Source organism: Rissa tridactyla, chromosome 1 (genome assembly GCF_028500815.1).
Source record: "Rissa tridactyla isolate bRisTri1 chromosome 1, bRisTri1.patW.cur.20221130, whole genome shotgun sequence".
In the NCBI taxonomy this organism is placed as follows: domain Eukaryota; kingdom Metazoa; phylum Chordata; class Aves; order Charadriiformes; family Laridae; genus Rissa; species Rissa tridactyla.
Window position 1 is genome coordinate 108,604,597 of NC_071466.1, and position 26,911 is coordinate 108,631,507.

Consider the following 26,911-nt stretch of genomic DNA (forward strand, 5'->3'; position numbering starts at 1 on the left):
AGGCTGCAAATCACATGGTACCCTTGGAGGAGATCACGACACAAGAAGCTACCAGCTATTTTGGTTTTGGTTTCATATACCGTATAGAGAGTTTAAAACAAAATTATAAATGCTTTTTTGACAGGGTTTGCAAGGAACATAGTTTTTTTAATTTTCTAGAATGGAACTTTAAAGCAAACGTAACAACCAAAAAGAATTAAGCTTTACCAAATAACAAAATTCAGTTTAACCTATTCTGTGGCAAGAATCCTAAAGTTTAAGCAACATTAAAAATAAAGTCCTTATTTTTTATTATACAGATTCTTCTAATTTGCAAGTAAATCTAAAACATTAAAGGACAAACACAGTACAGAGAAAAAGCCATAAAAAATATACATTACATAGACAATACTGCAGAACACCATGCTATTTAAAATACAGGGTATAAGCATTTCGGCTAGAAAAGTTCAATTTATTATTGCAGAATTTTAACTACTATCAAGATGAACAATAGGGAAACAACATCTTACAGAAGATTTGCTGTGAAATAAATTATACCATAAATCTGAGTCAGTAAAAACAAAACAAAAATCCCCTGCTGCTTTTCTGGTCCAGGAATAGGTTGTTTATATTACCTTATTACAGTAGAATGAGAGGGGAAATGTCTGACTTATTAAATTGTCTTTTCACCAAAGGAAATCTACCTCAGAAATTTCTAAGGACTTGATATATTACATAAGCCATCACCAAAGCAAGGAAGGTTAGGGGAATTAATAGTACAGTTACAGCACATTAGTCCCAAAGTAAATCTTATAGGAGGTTAATTAAGAGAAATATCATATCAATACATTGTTCTTATCAGAGAGCTACCTGTTGCATAAAACAATATTCTTACAGTTCCAAATTCAATCCCTTGAGGATGTCCGATATAACTAAAGTAAGATATAAATTTATTTTGAAACAAAGTACCTGAGATATATCATTGCTGAAATATCATAGTCACTCATATATATTTCAGATAGTGGCAGCAGTTTGAAATTTCTGTCAGAGGAGTATTACAAATTTTAGGATTTTTTTTTCCTGTTTCTTTCCCTCTAGTCTGAATCTCTGTTATTATGCAGACCGAATGCAGAATGAATACTGTGCAGGTTAACAAGTGGAGTGTTTTGATTTAGCAGAATTTTCTGCACCTTAAGCTCATTTTTTTACTACTCTCAAAGAAAAACTGAGTCCCCTGGAAATACTTGAATCTCAGAGGAAAAACAGAACAGTATTTTTATGAAGCTTAAACAGGTTTCTCTTTGTGATGTTGACTCATGTTCTTTTAAGTACAGAAGAATAGGACACACGAAGAGAGCAATGAGGAATCTATGGTAGTAGGACATGTGAGGAGAAAGGTGAGGAACCTATGGTAGCATAGCTTTAAGGTTCTGTATGAATATCTCAGACTTTTGTAGATGCCGCACAATCTGAGGAACTTCTCCCAAAACCTCTGTCTGCCTGGCATGAGCAACACAGTTTTGTCCACAATAGGAGGAAGACTATGAAACTCTTTTTCTAGCTGAGCCTCACAGAATTAGCTCACAGAAGTGTTGAAAAAATGAAGTTAGAAATTGCCACAGGGGAGAAAGGGGAGAAATACATGAAAAAAATGAAAAAGAGTTTTGCTACACCATAGGCAAAATGTTTATTCATATGCAAAACCAGTTGCACTGTCTCAGTTCCATCTGTCTGCCTTGCCCAAATAACAATTAATTTCATAAATACTCATTCCAGCATCTGGCTATAATGTCAGGATTCAACTAACATAAATAAATGAACTTAATAATGAAAATATTTCAAGTTGCACATTATCTGAAAAAGCATAATGGTATCAAATCCTACTGCCAGTGATATCATGGGCATAACTTCCATTAATATATATAGAGACAGGATCAAGCCTTAAGTCATTCCCTAAAATGTATACTTAGAAACAAATGCAACCATTTTAAAAATCAGAGAGAATGGCTCTGTCAGGAATTTCCATCATTCTTTGCATTATAATTGTATAATTATTGCATGTGGTAGATCAGGTATAATTAAGATAATATAATGTTCACTAACATTAATAATTTCCTTAAAAAATACTTTTCAGTAGTTGATATAAAAAATGCACTTGACAAAAATTGATTTAATATTTTGTGTACAGCCCCTAAAACACAATTGTCCTGTTAAGCTCCTTTTCTCCATATATTTAATTTTTATTTATATTGGGTAGGATTCTGATATATCAGATATACGAATTGAACCAGAAGTAGCATCAGCACCCGACAGTCATACAGAGGATTACCTTTGGTACCTATTTTTGTTGAAATAAAACTAAAAAGAAAAGATTAAGTAATCTATGGGACAATTATAAAATGTACAGTGATATAAATTAATGAAAATAAAGCAAGCAAGAATGTAATCCAAAGCCCCTAGAAAAGAGCAAATTTGTGGACTGGCAACATGGTTTACAATATATTGAATCAGCATTAATCCAGAAGGTGGGTTTTGTCATTTAACATACTTAGGAGGTAAGAATGAATAGGTTTTCTTTAGAAGTTCATTTTCTAGTTTATTTATTTAAAAATCAATGTTCATTCAACCTGTATTTAATCTAAATCACAGCATAGCACACCATTTAGAAAAAGAAAAAAATCCTAGGTGAAACATTCCTGGAACAAAAGCAGTTTACTGAGGTAGATCATTGTATCAGTAAACTGCTCCCACAACCTTATTGAGAACTGAAGCATACTTGCATGAATTGCACATGAAGTAGTCATTTACACAAACTAGTGTTAAGAAAAATTAAAAATTATTAATTTCATGTAATATTTTTAGGCTATAGGCTTAGAAAAGGTATTTATACCCCCATTGATAAAAAACCCGTATTATCATGATATGTTCTTTAAATTTTTGTACTATACCTAATTGGCAATGATATAGAATATTTTATGAACAAATTCTGCCACTTGTGCTGATTAGTCTCTTACCCTATCAACAATCCTGCGCAACTAGGATCTGGCTTCAGTAGATTTTGGTTCTTATCATCGATAAAATTGAATTTATTTTTCAAACACACACTCTCACTTAAAATGAAACAAAACCATAATAATTTTACTGTTATGCTATAGCTGTGTAAAACATTTTGTAGTTCTCCATTGATTTCATTGTATGCCAAAATCTTTTTTGATTACTATCAAAATATTTTTGCAAATTTGAAGTAGTTCCTTCAAGTATCTGTAGTTAAGTTGCTTGTTCACTCCATTTTTCTTAGCTGCTGTTTTGTCTAGTTCACTGAAGCTGCAGATGACTTGGACAATAGTATGTCATATACTAACCCAAAGGATAGGAATGTATACATCCAATTTTCCTGGCCTTCAGTACTCCAGTACAGTGTAAATCTTAAGAATTCTCCTCTTGCTATCTATCCCTTGCAATTTCAGCTTCCTGTATAATAAATCTGCTTCTGTTCTTTAGTTATTTGGTTAAATCTGACTACCATAATCAAGCTCTATTCTTCTTGTTCTTATCTCTGGCCTTTCTTTTCTTGGAAAAGGTTTGAAGATATTTCCACACTCTTAGCCTGATGTGTGTGCAAGGTGGGGTAGGTCAGGAGAAGAGATTCTTATTAAAAATTGTATTATTTTTAATGTTATTGCTTTTAGTGCACTTTTGGCAAAAGCAAAATTTCCATAATTATAAACTACCAAAATTTCTAGGAGAACACAAGCTATCACTATTAATTCCAACTTGCTATTCTTGTTCTCTATACAGAAACCTTCTAAAAATATGAAATGACAATATATAAAAACGTAATAAGAATATATAAGAGTATGTAATGGATATACTAACTATTCATAAAATAATACTTTTTTTGTCCTAATTCTCCTGATTTTTCATATCACCAGCATTAAAACTCATGTAGGTGAATTTTCCTTTCTCTTTAATTCCTTTAATTTCATCTTACTCATATATATAACCCAACACTTTGGACCACAAGTCAACTTCCCTTTCTTAATGTTTAACACAGCACTGCTTCTATTCAATTGTTTCTGTATTGTCCTTTTATACAGAAATAGGTAATAACCTATTTTGCTATTTTGATTACATTCTATTTCTGTAAACAAATACATTTGATTTTGGTTTAGTTTTCAGTAAGAAGTATGTTACTTCCAAAATTATATTTTTTGCAGCAGAGAACAAAGCCAACATATGTCTTTTATCATGCTAACAGTATTTGCTTCTTTTCCTCAACTGTAATAACAAATTCACAGATATTCAAAGCTTTACTGAGAATGGGGTTGATATCTCTTTTAAAAAACAGCCCTCCCTTTCTAATCTCTTTATCCAAGTTTTCAGTTTAAAATTGCCTATACAAGCTTTATGATGACCAAAGCCAACTGCTTAATACCACATCTTTAAAAATGGAGTTAACTAACTTCCATAAATGGTACTTGTATCTCTTAAAGGGATGGGAAATGGAGGCGAAGCAATATGAAAGGGTGGAGAGAGAAGGGGATAGAAGGGGAAAAGAAGAGGATAAAGAAAGAATGGACAATTAAAAACTTACTAGGTTTCCACACATTTAAATTTTGGGAGAGTGCTTGAAACAGTTGTTACTCCCCATAAGATCTTAAGCAAATCAAATGCATACTTAATAAACCATTTCTTTACACAATTCAATAGGTTAAAATGGAAATATGTATTGAGTTTTGAAAACACACAACTTAAATGCATTTCAAAAACAAATGCTCTTTGAATAACATAACCTTTAAAATGTCAGGTCTTCAAGTACTCATTAGCCCTTCATTTTATCATTAAATGAATAATTCTTTTTGAACCAGCTTTTAAGAAATACCTATTCCATTTTTTTGTGTGTGTATAGTATTGTGGGTGTTCTGAAGCGGTGAAATTTATTTGGTGATAAATCAAACAACTTTCATTGATGGCTAACCTTTTGCTATCCTAAAATTTAGAAGCATTAACTCAAGTCGATCAAAATTATGGAAATGAGTCTCCTGGAGACTGGTGAAATTTAGCTCAGTCCTTAGAAGAACCGATCGCACTCTTGTAATTCAAAACACACAAGCCCGAATCCCAGTTCTCTAACTCAACTAAAGGAGAAATAGTTGCAGAAGCAGAGACAGCAGAGTTCCATCTGGCTAACCCTACTCATGTATGTTCACCCATGCAGGCTGCAAGAAGATGCAAAATAGAAACCTTGACTAGTTCAAAGATAACTGTAGGTCTTTGGGGCAAGGGTGAAAGGGTCCTTCATGTCAGGCTGAAAGGCTCAGGAATGAGCAGATACATGCAGCAGGCAAATACATCCAAACAAGGCTGCATAGCTCATTGTCACCAGCATGGCAGACTGCCTACTTGAGCTACGTTTGGAGCTGGCAGATTGATAGAAGTTTATTGACCCCCTCTAGTTAGTGCTGGTAGGGCCAAACCTGCGACTGTGCATCCAGGAACACAAAACAGACCAAATAGGGTCCAGCAGTGAGCTACCAAGAGAAGCCCAGGGCACACGAACAATAAGTAGATGCTGAGGCTTAGTCTGATGAAGAGGATGCCAAGGAGCGACTGAATACTCACCTACCATCCCTTCCTAGTGGAAACAAAATCAATGGTGTGAGACTCTTCTCAACAGTGACAAACAGCATAACAAGGACAACAGTCATAAACTGCAACTAGGCATGTTCAGACCAGCTATTAGAAAAACTTACTCACTGGGAGATAAATGAAGCACTGAAACAGATTACAGCAAGATAAGAGGGTGAGGAATCTCCATCCTTGGGTGTTGAGACTGAGTTAGACAAAGCCACGCCTGACCTGATCTAGGATTGGCACCAGTCCTGCTTCAAGCAGGAGATTAGACCAGGTAAACTCCAGATGTTTCTTCCAACCAATCTTTCGATGATTCTATAAATTGGTTCTTGGTTCCTGGACCCCCATTTTCTCCCCTGCTGTAAAACTATTGTGCGCTTCTTAATACAAGGATTTTAAAGTCTATTGCTTGAAGAAACAGCCAGCCATTTGAAAAGGACTGCACTTAAAACTTTTTATGAAACAATAAAACAATACATTAAAATCAATGGGGATTTGGACTGCTGCCAGATGTTCCCCTAATCATGCAAAAAAAAGGTATTGTTCAACATGCTTTCTAACATATGACTAATGTTCTAAGTGTAGCAGCATGAGGGTTCATTGTTAAATATTTATGTGACTATAATTGCTGCAATTTTAATAGTACAAATTACACTGCTAAATATAAAATCTGATGAAGTTAAACCTTTCCTAAATCAAATTTATTTTCTGTAGACATTGACTTTAAAATTCTCCTATAACAAGAATTTCTAAGCCACTGAATACACTCGAAATTCCATTGGCAATATGAACACATAAAGACAATAGAATTAAGTCTTCTAAGTATGTAATACTTTATTGAATGAATATACAATACTACAATATGTAGTAAAGGAATAACTGCGTTAATCTCATTGCAGAAAGGCGATTAAGGCCCTTATTAAGATCATTTATGCTGTTTCATTTATCCCTTTTTTTTTTGTTTGTTTTTGAACACCCATCAAGGCTAAAGACAATGCTTACTGGGAGATGACCTAAAAACTAAAACAGGATCTTCTAAGAGGAACAGGGATTCCATTTATTTGTAGACCACAAAGAACATGCTGGTTGTTACATTTCAGCTAATGCCACTATGTATTCCCTGTCTTATATCAAGGTCTGGAATCCACCCTGGAATACTGAAGGAGGGAGTGTATTTTGAGAGGGGAGCTGGAGGTTAGCTATGAGTGCATACCTTCCTTTCCTCTATGCCTGCTACAGTTACACCACTTTATCTCATTCTTCAATTGTATAAATCAAAGTGTATCCTATCCCAGTCTCTCTCATATATGCCAGAATCTAGAATCTCTTACATTCCTTTGTAGGGCAGAAAGTATGACATTTGTTTCATTTTTTCCTGCCCATTTTTCTGCTGTTCCTATAATGGAGATCCTGATGTGAGCCAATATCCCATTTGAAACTTGCAACACAAAGCTGGAGTTGAAAAGGGTCTCCTACATTGAAAACTCCATTTGGGAGTTCTTTATTACTGAGAAATCTTGAGAAAAAATGTGAGCTAATCCTCACTTGAGTTCATAGCAGACAAACCTTGTATCTTCCAAGCACAAAGTCCACAGTAGTTTCCATGGTGCACCCGGAAAGTGTTAGGTCGAATGTGTACATGCTAACTTATCCTAAACTAATAACTGATTACTGGTCCAAATATCTTCCCTTTTTATCACCAAAAGAAAAAAAAAGAAAAGAAAAAAAACTCACAGAAAATGTCTTCAAGGTGTAAGAAAATAATGGCAGCAGTTTACTTTTCACACCTGCACCTTCTTCCTATTGTCAGCCAAGTTCTGCAGAGCTAGAGTGATCTTTTTGTTCCTTTGAGACTTTGCAGCAGATTTAAGGTGATTCATGCAATTCTCTAGTTTTGTTATGTTGCTACAAAACGGCACAGTGTTAAAGACACAGATAAGAGACGACCTTCTTAACCAGATGAACCCAAAATACCTAAGAAAATTACTCTTTACTCATTACTACAAATATATCAGTACTCTTACAAAGCTCCAAAAGAGATATTAAGAATTCAGGAATTCTTAACGCTAAACCAAAGGAATATCTGTGGAACACAAAGGAATGAAAATTTCTAATACTGGCCTCAGAGAAATAGAGATTTTCTTTTTATAGGGAAACTAATATATGTTAGCAAGACTCTCATCTCAGCTGAGACTGCTATTTAAAATTCCACCACTTTTCAACTTTATTGTAATTCCGCATACTAATAGCAATAAGCAGAACAACATATATAAAATCTACATGTCTTTGCTCAGTTTTACCTATGTACAGAGAATTATTATACTCTAACATACCACTGAATTCTTTATTAGAAATTGAATTATTTTCTCTTCTCTAAACTACTTATTTTACTTGCTTAATTTCATATTCTGAGCAAGCCGCTAAGTCTGAATGCCAACAAAAGTAGTCTCCTATGCACTTCTCTCGAATGGTATATTAATTATCACTGACCAGATTTTTTAAACTGGAAGCTCTCATTAATACTAATTGTGCCATGACCAAAGTATGTTGCTGCAGTCTTAGGAGCTACCTAGGAAGCAGGTGATGACAAAGGAGTTCTGCCTTTCATTCCTCTAACCTATGCAATTTTCCACTCCGGAGCATGCAAAGTGTGAGAAAAATAGACTCTACTTACTCTGTTACCAAATGCAGCAGCTGGCAAAAACCTAACCACCACCATTTGAGGTAAGAATAAATCAGCTCCTGGTGACTGCTATCATCAGAAGCCATTCTCACGGTGACAAGCAAAGGGACTAAAATGTGATCTCAGATGTGTGTTTTATGACGTTCACTACCGTGAAAAAGTGAAGACCTCAGGGCTGACATGAATGATGATTTCAACAACAGTTCTTTTGTTTCTTACATGCAAAGATAATTTTCATTCATAACTTTTTCTTCCTCACGCCCATCTTACTCCTGCATACTATACTTTATTTCTTGCCAATGGAGAAAGGAGAGACTTGATAGCAAAAAAGTGATAAAAAGAAGATTCATTTAATGATACCATGAAATGTAATACAGATAGGGCTATGCTATCTCTCTGTTGTTTATTGTTCTACGTGGCAGAAGGAAAACTCCATTCGTAACTACTCTGTCATTCAATGGCCTTGAAAATACTTAAACAATATTCTATCCTTCAGGAACACTTTTCAATTTTGTATTAGGAAATGCAGCAGAAGTTTATATACGCATAAATATTCCATAAGTGTACTTTACATTTTTGTAAGCAGATTGACAATGTAAAATAAATGTAGACGAATACAATACAGATTTGAAAGGCGAAATTTGCAGCTGCACCATGTATCTCATTTATCAGTTATTCATATCCAATATTGCATTGCATCACTCTCTACTTAAGAAGATTTACACTTAAGAGCCAGATCAGCAAGACCTTTACATCAGATCAGCATGTCTGCTGCAAATTTACTTGACAGTGTGCCATCATAAAAAGCCTGAAAAGGTCTAAATAGGGAGTAGCGAAGAGTTCCTCACAACAGAGGAACACCATGTGAAATATATTTGGAATAACTGATTCTCGATTTAATTGCTTATTAAAATATTTGCCACCTATTTCTTGCAATCAAAGTGTCTTGCATTTGTTCTTACAGATTTTCTAGTCTGTGTCTTTAAAAAGAAAACAACGACACATGAACATAAATCACATTTTGCAATGAGCTTTGCCTGTTTGACTAAATGCAATTGCAAGCAAAATTACAAGCTACTGAAGAGAGGAGTAACCTCGGATATTGGCAGTGGTTGTATCTGCATTACACTCAGTTGCTTTTAGTTATGAACTCATGCTGTGAAGTAAATTGTCTGGGTTTTCTTCACTTCTCATGACATTTTATTCACCTTTGAATGTGAAAAGTTCATTTCATTCTCCTGATGATTCTGGTCTGTATAAAAACCTGAAATATTTAAACCTAGCTTTCCCTTTACACGTCTCCTCACTTTCCAGTCTCTCTAATCCATCCATGTAATTTAGTTTAAGACATTTATTTACAACCCAACCTTTCCATCCACATGAGAATTTTACAGCAAAGATTAAGCTGGATGGAGGCCAAGAATAGTACAGACAGAATTAGAGGGCTGAATAACTTTCTTACATGCAGGTACACGCACAAATTAATTTGGATAAAAAGTGGTCTTTTTCCTACCATGTAACAGGGGTCTATATTGGTTGCAAATTGCGTCCATTCTTTCACTTTTTTTTTTTATTAGTTGTATGACATCTTGCAAATAGTGTCATGCCATTTTATCCCAAGAATTTAGGTTTACTAAAATTAAGGACTTTTTCTTCATGTTATTTGTACTTTTACATCTAACATCATCACAGCTTAATAACATATATATTTGCAACTCCCACATTCTTACGATTTCAAAGCTGGTTTCAGTTGAGAAAAATATTTTTGAATCAAGCTAAATATCCAGTTTCTTTTGAAAGAGAAATCCCATGAGTTTAGGCTTAGCAATAGTATCATACGTATATTAACTGATATCAGGAATGATCTATGCAGATTTATTTACAATATTATCAATTATTGCCTACAGACAACAGACAATTTCTTAAATTAAATCATTAATTTAAGTCAATTTGACAATGTGACAATCAATGTGACATTTTAAGATTCTTCATATTGTGCGTCATCTACCACAAGTTGGGTATAAAGTGACAACAATTTTATTTTTTTCATCTGTGTTTTCGCTGGTCTTAAACTGTCTCCCTAACAGTCTGCTAAATGGAGAACCAGATTCTAAAGCTGAATTCACAACCCAGAAATGTTTTATGAATGACTTCTGGCATCATTTAACATATATGAAAAGATCTCTATTTAGATCTCTTCTAAATTCCTGAGTACATACATGATATTCCAGAGATGCAGAAACACTCCTCAGGAATAGCAAGTGTCATTTTAGAACTGAATGTGATCACAATTCATGTCACAGGGAGCCAAATCCGACAGCTATGCCAAGGAATTCAATGTCTCAAATACTTACTAAAAATGTATTTTCCCACTGGAACAGGCTAATGAGTGCATTTTTCCTTCTGCTTTAGCAGCTTGCACCAGACATTAATTAATTCTGCCTTGAAGATTTTCAACCATCAAAATAAATTTGAATGCTGACTTAGCCTACCAAAATATTTGCCATTTATTTCTGTTTGATCTACAAATTATACAGATATACTTTACTTAATCATTAAACTCATTAAGAAAATTACGGAATTTTATGGGGTTCATATCTCTCAGGAATTCATTTGAAAGTCTTCCCAGTTCAATGGTGAAGTATTGTTACACTGGGAAAGCGTTTGAGTAATCAATGGGGTGCATACTTTCATGCTTCAGTACAAAAGAAGCAGGAAGTACAAAACTGACAACCTAAGATGTAGTACATGAGAATTCTAATTTATCTATTCGATTTCTTCCCCATGACAATAAAAAGATACAGTAATCGCTATATTTTAGCATAAGAAAGGATATCTTTTTGCATAATGATGTTTCTGAAATCTCCGTGGAAATACATGCACTATAAACTTCTAAAGTCTTCTGAAAGAACGTCTTTCCATGTGATGTCTATCAAAAAGTCTTGCTTAAAGACCGAAAATGGAGTTCAGTAGTTTTACCCAAAAACCTGAACTGCACAGACAGGAAAAATCATCATTCCATTGCTTGGAACGTCATATATATTACAAAAAGTAAAAGAGAAAATGGAGTGACCTTATTTCAAAGATCAAAATATTTCTGACTATAAGGATTATAATAAGATTTGCCTACACACATATATGCTTTCTCACTGGTATAGACAATTCAAAAGTAAAAAGCGTAACACAGAGGTATAACACTTCAAGTTTTAATTACATCATCAACACTGGCATGTACATAACTTCCTCTAACTTTAAGGACACATAGTAAAAAGGCCTTAAGTGCCAGGCATGCCACACAGCACAGCAGTGTAAAAATGTATCTTGGGTAACAGAAAATCCGTTCCCTACTATAGTGTGCCTAAAAAAAAAAAAACAAGTTACTTGCATGTCTAAAAATAGTACAGACAGGACCTTGTTTAAATCCCCTCCCCCACAAATTTCACAAACAAAACGCTAAATAAGGAATTCCCATTCACAGAGAGATTCAAAACTCAGGACAAAGCCCTGGGCACCCTAACAAAACTTTGAAGCTGGCCCTGCTGCAGCCTGGGGAATTTGGAGCCAATGATCACAAGGTCTCTTTCTTTCTATGATTTCATGAAGTACATGAAATTTATTGAACTTAGGTGAAAAAAAAATTAACTGAACCTGCTGAGACTTGAATGTGAAATTACAAAGAATTACTTATTTCAGATTTGATCTCCAATTTGTCAAGAAATAGACAGAAAAGAAAAAAAATTGCTGAAAGCAAATACTAGCATGAGCGTTCGAAGTTTGAGAACTCCTTAACAGCTAAAACCAAAATATTAAATTTATTGAAATCTTTGATTTATTGCATAAGATTAAGATGCTGTACACATTTTCTTAGTATTTTTTTCTTCAAAATAATGCCTTTGATTCTCTCTATATGTTATGCTTATTTTGCGGATACATAACATAATAGCACCTGTCAACAGATTTCCTTCTCTTGTACAAAGAATGAAGATTTCAGCATTTCTTAGGTTGTAATATTTTTCATCCTTTCATTTTGCATTATAATGTAAAGTTGTAAAACCATGTACATTCAATATTTAACTGCTTTTTGTATGTAGCCTGATTGTGCTACTGCAAGATTTTGAAAATTATTGTCTCCTTCGATAAAATATTCAATAAAAAAGTATAAGCATATGTTGGTAAAGCATCTCTGGTGTGTTTTGACATTACTGCATGAAACAGAGTTATGAGTAATCCATTCATTATTGAATCATATTATATTTGGTGAATTATTTCATAAAGCTTCTGCTTTCTGTCATCTAAAGAATCTCAAATGTCAAAAGACAAAACATCCTTTATCATTAAAACTCAAAACACATAAATAGATTCAAAAAAGCAGCTTTTACAACATGTTCGTTTCCTATATTTTTTCTTCTACCCCACATTTTTGGAAACTTATATATAACTTTAGCTTAAATAACTTGTCCACTGTAGAAAATACTTTATGTTAGTATCCTACAAAAGCTGAATTATAAGTCCCGGTATAATTTGGTTAAAAGACTTGAAACTCAATAGAATATCTCCTGAAAAATACATGACCTGGAGACACTAGCAAAGCCCAGATGTTTTGCTTTCTTGTTTTCTTTTTTCTTTTTTTGGAAAAAACATACAACATGAGACATTGTTTTTTAAGAACCAAAGTTAAGAAGAATGCAGGGTTGTTATGTTGAGTAGCTACCTGAACTTATTGCTTTAAAAATGATGTCAGAATAGGCATTCTTTGAGTATGTTATTTTTAGGGCATTGCTACAGATTAACATTGAAAGAAAATGTTTTTTTTTTTTTTAAATTGAATTTTTTAAAATGTAAAAAATACAAGAATTTAAAATTCTACCAAACCTTTCCTAAAAAAAATCAGAAAAAGCAGTACCCAAAAACAGATTTAAAAAAAAAATCCAATCTTAAATCTGAGAATTTCCAAACACAAGAACAATCACAAATATCAAATACACTACATGTATGAGCTGAATATTATATCACTAAGGTCTTGATCTAATGAAAAGATAGAAAGAGAACATTATGAATACCTCTTAATAAAAGAGCGCATTTTTTCACTTTCATGATAGAAACAGATACGGGAGTAATAATACTGCAGTTCAGAAGAAGCAAGAGAGAGAACAGGAAGACAAAGGAAGGATATTAGCTACATAAATCCAAAAATGTATATATCTCATCTCTAAAATGACAGTGACAACTATCCACATATCCCATAGGTGAATTTCCATAGTAATGTTAATTTGAGACTGGGTTTTTCTGCATTCTTCATGTTGCTCTACCTCCAGCAAATGGAGTAGCACTAGAAATGCAGAGACTGGTTTTATGTGGTATTGTATGCTTATATAAATATTATATGCTTTGAAAAGAAAGATCCATTGACATGTTTCTCTATTTATCTATCTATCTGTAAATTGGAAGTAGGAAGGAAAAAATACTAAAGTTTTAGTGGCCATACCCATCTTATGCTGAATTATAATGTGGAATAAAGTTTCTTGTATTCCTGTTGAAGAAATCCAAAACTTTTCAAAAAGAATTTTTTTTTGGGGGGTTTCAAATGTATCTCCACAGTGGCTTAGGTCTGTGTATAAGCTAAGTCTCTTTCATTAGAATACATCATTTGCTGCCTGTGTACCAGAATGATTAGTGTTTATAATGCTATTAAGGCAAAACAAGACCTTCATGCCTTCTCTATTAGAGTTATACCAGTGGTGCCTCCTGAAGGACTGAAGGGATCTGAAGAACTGAATCTCACAGCCTCCAAGTCCATCCTATTTTTTCCTTGGAAAATTCAATACTGCTTGAAAGGGAAAAAATAATACAGGTTTTTTCCCCATGAAGTCTCTGCTGATTACTCAGAAACTGATCAGTGAATGTCTTTTTTTAAAATAAAATTGCACGGAAGATTGTGGTAAGAAACTTTTTTTCCCAGCACAAGTATCTTTGTGTCTACAAAGGAAAGCATGGCACATGCCCTTCACCAGTTGTTATCGATGGATGGGCAATACCCCACACTCAGGGATTTGGCAGCTGCCTGGCTGAAAGGATGCAAAGACTCCTTGGAGAATGAACCTTGCCAATATTATCCCCGCTTCTGTTACTTCAAGATTAGTAGGCTTCTCTGCACTACTGACAGGGTTATAAGTGTCTGGGCCCTGAGGACATTCTTAGCCCTGACTGTCCCTGACCACCCACCTGCCCCAGGCTTCCAGCCCGCAGAGAGCCCCCTCATCCCATGACTGTAAAGTGAAGCTATACAGAGGTTTGCAGCTAGTTTGCAACAAAACAGTTTTCATATTCAGAAGAGCATCTAACAAGTGCAGAAAAATCTGGCTTACATTTGCTCACTGATCTCTTGGTGAACTATGACAGTGTTGATTGTGACTTTTAAATCCATAAATAGCCTGAGTTGGTGTATCAGAATGATTGCTTCGTTTTCTCTGCTCTCTTTCAATAGCTGCAATCAGCACAAGCTTTCAGATGAAATCTTCTTCATTATAAAAGACAAAGGGGAGGGAACAGAGAGACAGATATTCTTGACTCCAGCTCCAAGACTCTCGAATTTTCTCCTTAATTTGATCGAAAACAGCTCAAACTAGTACACTTTGAGACAAAAGCCACCTTCTGAGGGAGTCTTTGAAGAAACCAGCAACGTTCTTCCGAGATGAAGACAATTGCAGGCTGTTTGAACAGATTTGCATAGAATCCATTGCATACGGCTTAATTTTTCTAATTAAACTTATTTGTATTTACTGGATGACTGATTACATCAGAATGCCTAACAACTTTGGTAAGCATCTATTGTATTTTTCATATAAATAGAAACAGAGAATTATCCTGCTTGTAGAAGGTTTTATACATAATGATTGGGTCATAATTATAAGAAAATTAGTTACTTGTTAGCGTTAGCAAAATTCCTTTCATCAACTTTTTGAAACATCTATTAATCATTTATTAAGACTTTAGTTATAAACTAACTTCTGTGGCACATTTCCATGATGTTTGTTTCATTTCAGGATACAGTTTTCATTCATTTTAATAGTTTATGGCTGTTCTCTGTTACGAGATGAAGACAACCACAATATTCCTTCTGGTCATAGTAAAGAGGGACCAGAAGACCCAGTTTAGCCTTGACAGTCTCTGTATTGGAAGGCCAACAGTCTCCCAGGCACAACTATCTCCTTCACGTAGGTTTTTCTGCCTCTTTTCTTTAAAAGATAGTCTTGGAATTTACACATTACCTACATTGCAGCAACAAAAGGCTGCAGTGCTGTTTTATCCCTCCTGAGCTAAATCAGTCTGGTAAAAAACATCCTGTAAAATTTCAGTATAGTTTATCACTGGCTGCTGGGAAAAAATCATGACTCATGCATTATGTATGCATCATTACTTGAGATGTGCAAGCAGTTAACTGTCCCTGTGTAAAAAGCATTTATATCTGACTCTTAAGTCATAAACCTGTCTCCAAAATGGGAACAGATGAAAAAACGATTTTGTTTCCATTAAAGACTATTGACCAAGTATGGAAATTGTGATGACCTGACTACAAATCCTAACACTGAATACTGACTGTGTGTAGACTGAGGAGTCTACCTCCTCAGTCAGCTGAGAAGATGTTGAGGCATGGTAGGAAAGTGGTCCTTAGTTACTTAGAGCGAAATGAGAAACTGTCTCAAAAACATGTAATATTTTTATCATTCAAGACTTAAAAGTAAACTAAAAGTCTCAACCAGTATAAAGAAAACAAAAAAGAAGCCTTCACAGTAAGAAAAGCTTCTTTAAAAATTATTTCAGGAACTGGAAAAGGGATTTGAAAGAGGATGTCTCGATGTTATACTACCATGACACTGTAAGTAGGCCAAAACAAAAATGGAGAGAAGTTTAAAGAGATGTCTTACAGCAGTTGCTGAAACCCTTGGAATGCTCAGGAAACAAGCAAAGGCTGAATTTTTCAGAAAGACTCCAGTTACATTTAGCAATACTTTCATTAAAAAAGGACACTAATATGTTTTTTTGGTAATGTGGGAAGACTTTTTCTGCTCTGTGCTGTGCAGTCTGTGTTTTGGTAACACATCTGATTTTTCCAGTTTGGGCCTACAGTACCTCACAAACAGAACAAGTTTTTAACTCATTAAAGAATATCTGCAAGAACTTACAATAAATGCAACTAGGTCCCTTTTGGTTTCCCTATCAAATTACATAGTGTAGCACCAACAAGATTTACAAAAACCAGATGCCTCCTGCTTAACGAATATTTGAAATTCTGAAATAGTTTTTGATTTCTAAAGTAGTTCAGAGATAAATTCAGAGAAATACAGGATATACAATCTCAATCTTTCCGTGCAGGGGTATACAAATAGAGATTTCAGAAAACAGCATGAATTAATTATGTGTCTAGAATTAATTTTTAATATTGTCCACCGTCCTCTCAGTAGTTTATCTTCCCAATATTTATCTACTTGTCGACCAAGATGACTCTTCAGGTTATTTTGATATTTACTAGTTTTCTGCCATCACTGGAAGTAGTCTGTGATAATACACACTATTAAGAGGTACCTTTAAGATGTCCAAAATAAGGGTGACCTATTTTATTTTTTCAACGAAATCTCTCAGTCTTGCACTTGGGGGACAAAGAAATGAAGAAGAAAATACATGCTTGAAAGAAGCTAAACCCCCTGAAAACTTCCAAGTGAGAAAGGAGAATAAACTGAAAAAAGTAAGGCAAATTACACAAAAGGAAGGTGTGGGGCAATAACAAGACAGCATGTAGGAACTAATACAGTCCTTTTCTCAAAGAAGCTGTATATTTAATTTTAGCAGGGATGGCAGCAGAGACCCTAAATACTCATGACCTACTTCACAGCAGTATTGTCTTCATATGGACTGCAGGTATTTGTACCTGCCACTCTATTCTCTGTTTTTAGAATAAATTACCACACAATTCAAACAGGTATTGTACTACAATAATTCCATGAAGATCAATTCATATTATCACCAAAATGAACTATACACAACAACTTAAAAACATCTTATGCTGAAAGAAAACCAAAGTGTGAAATTTTGAGGAAGGCAGCTCCAGCCAAGTCTAATATAGTACATACATAATAGATATAGATAGATATAGATAGATATCTAATAATAGATATAATATCTAACAAATGCATTTAATGTTTGTTGAAGAATAATTACAGATATGCTTTCAAAACAGACATCGTAAACATTAACAGGATATAGAAAGGTTATTAACTAGCTCGAAATCAGTAATTAATGCCCAGGATTAAATATCACATAATAGTTTGCTTAAAATTTTTAAGTTAACTGCATATGTAATGCACATTCTCAAAGTAACCCCTCTGTGATTTCTGCTCACTTTGAAATTGATAGCTTCAAAAATATTCTTTATATTTTCTTGACTACACAGTGAAAAATGCAAAGTAACTGTAAATTTGTTTGCCAAACTTTTTTATAATAAAAAGCAACAGTTGGCTTTTACAAAATTAGAGTAAGATTTCTAATTGGTGTAAAGATGTCTGACTTCATTAATATTAACTGAAGATACAGCTACTGGACTAAGACTAATGGACAAACAAAGAATGAGCTACATATATTGCAGTCTTTTCCCTTGACATTCTTTTCAGTTAAAATACTCCATTTATTTTTTGTATACTTACTTTGAACTCCATGGGAGCGAACTATTTTCCAGGTTTCTGAGGCTACCTCTTTTACATCCACTTGGTAATGATGAATGGGCACACCTCCATGTGAATCTGGCTTATTGAATGAAACTTTGGCAGTGGTTTGTGACAACTCTAAAACTCGTACTCCATAAGGACTTGATGGCACATCTAGAAAAGTAGAAACATCAATTAAATAATCAGCAGCAACTAGACAAACCTAAGCAGTTGATAATCCACCCCAAAAAGCCTCCTTAGTATCTTGAAGGGAGAAATAATAATTTAACGTGATGTAATAATGCTTGCATTAGATAAACAACTTAAGCTTTCTAATATAGAGCTGTAAGAAAACCATGTTTATTTTCTTGTATGCTAAAGTTATGCAAAAACATTTTCCATCTCTGCCTTTCTTTAATAATATGATCTTTTTTAATAGCTAATTTCATCACAGGCAAATGTAAGAGATTAGTTTGTTTACTACATAATTATGTAAAAGAGAATAAAAAATGTTAAATCAAATTTAACAAGAGGAACAGTTATGGCTAAATAGAACATTCAGAGTCTGAATTCTTCTAAATGTGATTATGACAAAAACTGTAGAAATAATTTGGCTGTTTTTATGAAACTGAAATACAGCTGAAAACATGAATCCATTTTTCTTTTTTTGAAAGACTGGATTCCAAGCTACTAGCAAGGAATATTAATGGAAGCTTTCTATTCTTAGTTTAAGAAACAATTTGCAAAACAGGTTGAAAGAAACATTTTCTCTGAAATCAAAAGCAAGTGCATATTTTTAAAAGTAGAAAAGAACTATGAAAATAAAGCAGGTGTCTGTAGGTGTTGAGATGCTAGATATGAAACAAAAGTGAAAAATTAACCTTGGTGTCAGTACCTTTTTTAAAAATAGAAATATTATGTTACTTTTACAATATATGACCAAAATAACACATAAAAGACTAAAAGTGTTATCATTGCAAAAAATAGTATTGAAAATACTAAGAATAATTTTAGTTCTATGGATAGAAGACCAAGGATTTGTAACACCATTAAAAATATCTCTTCTGATACATGGTACAATTATTTGCATATCTACTTACAGATTTGATATTGTGGTTTTTTTCATGCTATGGGAGATATACTTATAAGGACATGTAAGAATTGGAGCCAAAGCTTATCATTTGGTTAGTGGGTACTGAACCATTTACATAAAATGTAGTTGTTATTCAAGAGCTGTCACACAGTTGGGAATAAAAAGGGAATCAATCTGAGCTTCACCCAGTATGATACTTGAATGAAAATGAGTCAAAAAATGCTAAAAAATATTAAATAATGGGTTTAAGGACACATTCAGCCACAAATTCTCAGGAAAAGGACACCTGCCAAAGCTGCTCTAAAAGGGATGATTTGTATAACCTTCAAATAATCAGGCACCTAAATTTTTCCAGAAAAATTCTCTATCAGTTGTCACAATTGATTGTCTTAATGCTAATATCATACTTCTGTGAATTCTTACAGTTAACATTTCTGAATATAGGTCTCCTGAAACCTTCAATGTTTGGTGCTCATTGGGTTAAAAGCAGCATAGATTCATTTACATGGACAAACAATTTTCCTATCTTTTACTTGAAGAAACAACTAAATGAATCCATGAAGTTAAAGATTTGAGTAGAATACAAATCTCAGCTTGAAGGATTCAAACCCTCAAGTCTTTTCTTATTCCAGGAAATATTCATCCATATAGGATGTTGCAGGAAGTTTTCACCCTACTTAATGAAGCTGTATTGCTCTGCAGAAAGGAATTCAAGATTCGTGGTTAGACAGAACATGACCAAATGTAATGAGTATGCTATGCATCCAGGAGAACACAGACTTGGGTTTTGAATTTTTTTCTAACTTGATCAAAAAGTTGGTTTTCTTTAGAAAAAAAGAAACTATGTTCAAAAAACCAGACAGATCTTTTTCTGTGATCACATGGAAGAAAAATTAGTTATATGACTGACTTGCTAAGTAAGCATTGATCCCCAAATCAGAGCAGGATGAGAATTAGAACAAGCTTGTGACCCCTCTCCTCCAGATTCTCATTACAACTGAGAGCAATATTTTTTTCCCTGCTAGTGACAGTACTTTAAGCACCATTCTGTGTACAGATTCTTCCTTTACCTACGTCAAATGACTGTTCTGAGAGGGGTGAGGAAAATACAACATAAGAATTCCAGCAAAGCAATCCAGGACAGCCAAAGTAAAGCAGCCTGGCACTGTATGAGTGATGTGGATACCAATCACCTGGGAAGATGAATATGGTTTTGTAGTACTGAAGATGAACGATCTTTAGATTTAATTGCAAGCTAAAAGCTGCTGTGGGTACCTACAATATCACAAATAGTTCCTAAGCATTTTCATTCCTTTTCTGTAGTTAAAAGAGTTCAAAATGAAACAAAATATTTTGTTTAAGGTTGAGTGAATATCTAATTTCACTCAGACTATTTTTATGTTAGTTTTTGTATGCTCTTTTTATAAGGCTGTTATTTCAGTTTGGATCAGAACAATTATTTGGTCAATGGTATGAAACAAAAATGTGTTATTTACATATCCACTCTGTTCTTGACTTTCAAAATGGTAAGAAGATCTCTTTTCCGTGTGTGTTTATGTTTGCATGAGACTACAATAACCACAGCATAGGGAAGACGACATCCTTAAGGAAGGATCTTACATTCTCTACTGCAGATTCAAGTATAATTTCTGCCAAATGAAGACATGATTATATTTGGTAATAAGTATAAAATAAAGCTCCTGTGAAAACTCAGTAAAATATTTTGCATAACTACCACTATGCAGTATGTTTAAAACTCATTAAAATACGGAATACATCCACAAAACTATTTTAAATATGCATCCCACAATCCAAGCAACTCACACATGTAGGTAACTTTTATGCAGTTTCCAGAGTTGAACTATATCAGTTCTTAAGAAAAGAGTGAATCACCCGAGGAAAATACAACAGGAGACACATTCCTAGTCAAAATTAGAAGCAAATACTAGCAATTCCATTAAGATAGAATAAAATACCTATCATCTTTTTAAGACTAGGCAAATTATAACTTTTTCCCCAAAGAACATCATTATCAGCATAATGAACTGAATCTAATTCTGTAGTTCTCTAATGAGTGTAAATTTGGTCATGCAAGGTAAACAGACCTCTGGTCCTGATCAACTTAAATATTCCAGAATTTGAGCTGTCCCCTGCCAGCTGAAATTACTTGAACCACTATGGGTATTTTTGTGTTAGAATTGTAAGGCTTTTGGCTCAGTGTTTAGCAGGAGTGAAGGATAATTTGCAGTTGTGTACACTGAAGTTCGTATCTGAAAGGATAAAATTCTGGATGCCTCTTGATCTTTTTCCATCTGAAACCAACCAACCAACCAAATGAATCTTAAGAGGAATTTAGCTATGGGCAGTGATTTCTCTTTCATATACTGTTATTGATATAAGTTGAAGGACTATATAGTGGAAAAAGTATGGGATTTCTTTTCTATGATCTAAAGATCACTTAGCGATAGCACAGATTTTGGTATGCTTTCTTAGAAGTTATCACAGAATAGTTTCAGTTGGAAGGGACCTTTAAAAGTCATCTAGTCCAGGTCCCCTGCAATAAGCAGGGACATCTTCAACTAGATCAGGTCGCTCAGAGCCCTGTCCAATGTGACCTTGAATGTTTCCAGTTTTGGGGCATCTATTAACTCTCTGGGCAACCTGTTCAGTGTTTCACCACCCTCATCGTAAAAAATTTCTTCCTTTTATCTAGACTGAATCTGCCCTCTTTTAGTTTAAAACCATTGCCCCTTGTGCTACCACTAGAGGCCCTACTAAAAGTGTGTCCCCATCTTTCTTATAAGCCCCCTTTAAGTACTGAAAAGCTGCAATAAGATCTCCCCAGAGCCTTCTCTTCTCCAGGCTGAACAACCCCAACTCTCTCAGCCTTTCTTCATAGGAAAGGTGCTCCAGCCCTCTGAGCGTTTTTGTGGCTCTCCTCTGGACAGGTCCATGTCTTTGCTGGACTGAGGGCTCCAGAGGTGGATACAGTACTCCAGGTGGGGTCTCATCAGAGCAGATTAGAGGGGCAGAATCACCTCCCTCAACCTGGCCACACTTCTTTTGTTGCAGCCCAAAGTACGGTTGGCCTGCTGGGCTGCGAGTGCATGTTGCCACCTCATGTCCAGCTTTTCATCCACTGGTACCTCCAAGTCCTTTTCAGCAGGGCTGCTCTCAATCCCTTCATCCCCCAGCCTGTATTGATACCGGGGGTTGCCCCGGCCCAGGTGCAGGACCCTGCACTTGGCCTTGTTGAACCTCATGAGGTCCAGATCCCTCATGAGGTCCAGATCCCTCTGGATGGCAGCCCATCACTCAGGCGTGTCAACCACACCACTCAATTTGGTGTCTTCTGCAAACTTGCTGAGGGTACAACCGATCTTACTGTCTATGTCATTGATGAAGATATTGAAGATATCCCAATAGGGACCATCATCCACATAATCCATTGACAGACCTTCCACATACAGAGCTTCATATCTGTTGTACAGAGGCACCTGGGAAGGTGAGGTAGGCAAGGAGGGGGTTCACCTGCTGCCCCGAGTGTGGACTTGCCTCCATTCACTCCTTTCCTTTAAGCTACTGCCTTCTGCCTAGTGCAGGGCGGAAACGTTCCCCTTGAGCTTGTGTCTTTTTCTGGTGGCTGTTCCTGTTTCTGTCTCAAGGAGGACAAAGGATGGTTTCCACCACTCCATCTCTTTCTCAGACTACCACTGCTATCTTTGTTTTCACTGTACTTCAATCAAAACAAGGGATAATTTACCAAAAGTTCAGCCTTTGAATTAAAATAAGTCATTAAAAACCCCAACTAGTGTCAGACATTTAGTCAACTTCATCTTCTTTTCACAGTGTCTATTCCTCTGTTCAGTATGTGACTGTATTCACAAATGATGTTGAAGAATTTCTTAAAAATAAAAGAAAAAAAATCCCAAATATTAAGTGTAAAAATGCCTTTGATGTATTTTGTACTCAGCATATAAAGCTGGTTATCATAAATGAACTTTGCAATACATTGGTCTAAATTAAACAGAATTGGTTTAGTTCCAAAAACATTATTGCAGCTGATAGAGAAGTACACACAGAATTATGAGTACATATTTATCTTCACTGATATGTAAATACTCTTTCAAGTCTATTATGTTTTACCAACCTGTTCAATAAATGACCACCATTTGTCACTGAGGATTTTCTTTTCAAGCTATTTTTGGATAGTTTTATGGAAGGAAATTTCCTTCTGAGAGTTTAGCAGTCCCAGTGTAAATGGCGAAAACAAAGTGATGATGTTGAAGTAGGTACTGAGGTCAGAGATTTATCTTCCAGTTAACTCTTGTCTCCTATCTCTTGCCAATATGTTCCTAGTGCAGTTCTGCAGCTTTTCCTGTCTCTGCATATCTGGCATAAATATTGACTGAAACTATGTCTATGAACATAAGTACAATCAGGACCAAGGCAGGAAAAGAGGTGAGGCTGAGGAGTAGACCTTTGGAGTCACAGACCTCCATGAAATAGTTCATGCTTGTAGATCCTTAGAATGGAGAAAAATTTCAATGTTAAATCTACAGTTTAGGCTCAGTCTTGCCTTGCTGTCCTTGCTTGGGGAAAACTGCAATAGATTTCTTTTACGAAATCACTGGGAGTCCTGGAAAAATAAGGACTGAATTAGGAAACAGGACCACAGCTAGCAAATAAATACATAAATAATAAATGAAAATAATATACATGCATACAAAGCAAAACACTGTTGTGTTTCACACATGTGCTTATGGAAAATATGTTACTGTCTTGGGTTTTTTTTGGTAAAAATCCTTTAGCCGATGCTGCTAAAGATGTGAATGGCAAGTTCTAGGACAGAGATCTAGATTTTAGATCTGCCCATATTTTTGTGGAGGTAAATGGGATTTTGGCAGCAGCAAGGGAAAAGTTATACAGAGAAAGCAACACAAAAATCCTAAAAAAAATTAAATAATATTCTATAACACTGTCTTGGAACACAACATGATTATCTTCTTTATTGCATTATTCTTCAGGGAAAATTAAGTCCTACTTCTTTGATTTTGTTTGTGTGAACCAGCATCAAAGTGCCAGCCCCCAAAATCCAGATTAGTAAACTGTTAAATTTGATGTTGTAGTCCTTGCCAGTCAACCTTATCCTTACCGATCAACCTTATCCTATTCTCAGCATGACTGGATTCCATGAAACATGTTACAGGATGTAATTTCTGTGAAGCTCAATTATCATCTTCCACATGTCATCATTTGTTCTTGATGTCATTATTCCCCACTTTCACTAACTTTCTGTCTATACAGGATGCTTAAAATACATTTAATTAAATAAATGGCATGGGAATTCTCAGTACCTAATGACAACATAGAATGTATTTGAATTTTGCTTTTAAATTCCCTGTAATATTACTGTCAAAAGGAAAAAAGATAGAGCATGTCTCATTTCTTTAAGTATTCTTATATGTCACCACCTCTAAATGCTGTCTTCATGTTCTACAGTATACTGTGCAAAATACATAATAGGTATGATTTGGCAAGACAAGTTTGAAATTCATCATCAGAGTGGTATGATGTAGATAATTTGTAAACTGTGTTCACTGCCAGCAGTTGACCTTGTTAACACTTCGTCTCTTTGCTGAGCTGCAGTTCCAGGCATGATGTGGTGAGATCAGAATATCAACTTTCATCAAACATGAAAGTATCCTCCTAGGTGCAAAGACTGAAAGAAAGACTAAAGCAAAAAGGTGAACCGGGCGATCTATCTGAACTTTTAACCCCTTTGCCAGCCCAGAATAGAAGAAAGGAGGGGAAAGGGAAGTGTAAGATGAATAAGACCATGAAAGTCTTAGAGGTAAATCATGGTTTACTTTTTAGGGTCTCTGAATTCAGTCAGCCGTACATTGCTATGTGCAAAATGCACATTAATATTTAAAGCAAAAAATTACTTGAAAAAAAAATCCAGTTTAGCTGTCTGTCACAACCTCAACATTTACCATTTTAAGATAATAAACTATCTATTCCATCCACATAGTCCTAGACTACTGATGGCCATATGATTTTCTATTTATCTATACAGAAATATTTGAAATAATGGTATTGAGATATCAACAGAAAGAAATAATGCTTTGCTAGTTAGTACCATCTCCCTGCATACTGATATTTCACATGAACCATGACTAAAATAGATCTGGGCAAACCTAGGAATATATGTGCTCACCTCAGGCTCTCAAAGCCATTGGGACAATCTGCCAAGCTCACCTGGCTTGCCAAAGCCTAAACTTCTAAAATAAAAGTTGTGGTTGTGACATGAAGTAATTAACTTGCAGTGGCAAGAAACAAAAAAGGCTGCGGTTCTTTTCACATTCTACATGTTACTCACACAGCAATTTAAATGCTTAAGTAATGAAAAAGGAGAAGGTCAACCGTGTGGTATTTCTAAGAGTTGATCACCACAAGTAAGGTGGTGAGCACATCTGATTAAGCTTTCAATATTGAGGCTGATTCAGCAGCTCTGTAGTATAATTTGAGTAAACAGGTATAGTTTTCCTGTCATACAAAATGGCATGGTTGCAAATTGCATGTAAATTCTGGAAAAAATCTTTTTCTATCATCTATAAACCTAATTTCTGAAGAAAGGCAACAGAAATAAAGATAATGGCATTGTGACAGTATGATTGCTTTTTAACCAGCAGTAAATAAATTAAAAAAAGACTAGTTTGATTCTGCTGAAAACCAGCAAAGTAAAAAAATGGAACAAAACATGAAGCAACAAGTCATTCCTGCAAAATTTTAAGAGAAAACTATTCACTAAAATGGTCATTATTTGTAAAATGTAGCCTAGCAGCATACTTTTCTTAATACCATCACCCAACTAGAAACAGTATTTATTTTTCCCTGACAGAGCCATTGTGAAAGTAAGCTATGCCCCAGCATAGTAGTATTTACAATCAAAGTCAGAAGGAAATCCAGGCTCTATTGAAATACATGAAAAATTTTATAGGCTTTAATATGTAAAATATCAATCATTAAGGCTTCCTAATCTACCAATGTAAAGCAACAGAGGTAGTAAAACTAGAAAGAAAGCTGCATTTGACATTTTATAGCTGTAATTATTATGATGGTTTTATCCTCCATCTCCCTGGTTATTTTTCTTTTCCAGCTGATGCTACTTTATGTGCAAAACTTGTAACAGTGAACTACATTTCTTAATTGCTGGGGTTTTTTTCCCCCCAAAAAAAGTCTATTTAGAAGCAAATGCTAAAAATGTCAAACTTTCAGGATACTGAATATTATACATTATATCACTGTAAGACATGCCTAGCATAATGGAGCTCTGACACCCCCAAACTCAGTGTTTCCAGCACCACATAAATACTACACTACATATGGCTTATGTTAAGGATACCAGGTCATTACTATTACTACAAAATTTGAGGTTTTTTTATTTTCTGCATTCCATATCATTAGATAGAATGTCCATATATAGCTCATGCTTTACATGACAACTTCCCATAATTCTTATTCATTACATATTCACTAAATATACCCTGATTTACCTTTTTATGTTTATAACACCAATACATTTTTTTTTTAAAGTGTTCATCAAGTTTTCTGAAGGACTGACTGAAAAATATTAAGCAGAAAAACTTTCAAGGCTGTGTACAACTTCTAAGAAATTTCTTAAGGAACAAATTTTTTCATAACTCCTGATATACCAAAAGAAAATAATTACCCTGCTGAGCAAAACTATAAAAACACCAGGACAGGTAAAAGAGTTTCCCTATGACTGGATGTGCACATTTCAGCAATGCACCTCCAGTG

General features: G+C 34.7%; 1 protein-coding gene across 1 annotated transcript in view; it reads right to left on the reverse strand.

Moving 5' to 3' along the window:
• NCAM2 (neural cell adhesion molecule 2) overlaps positions 1 to 26,911 on the reverse strand; it is a 302,573-nt gene that overhangs the window by 50,991 nt on the left and 224,671 nt on the right. Inside the window, exon 12 of the mRNA XM_054211746.1 lies at positions 17,995 to 18,168. Coding sequence (XP_054067721.1) covers positions 17,995 to 18,168 — 174 coding nt within the window. The remainder of the gene's footprint in view (positions 1 to 17,994; positions 18,169 to 26,911) is intronic.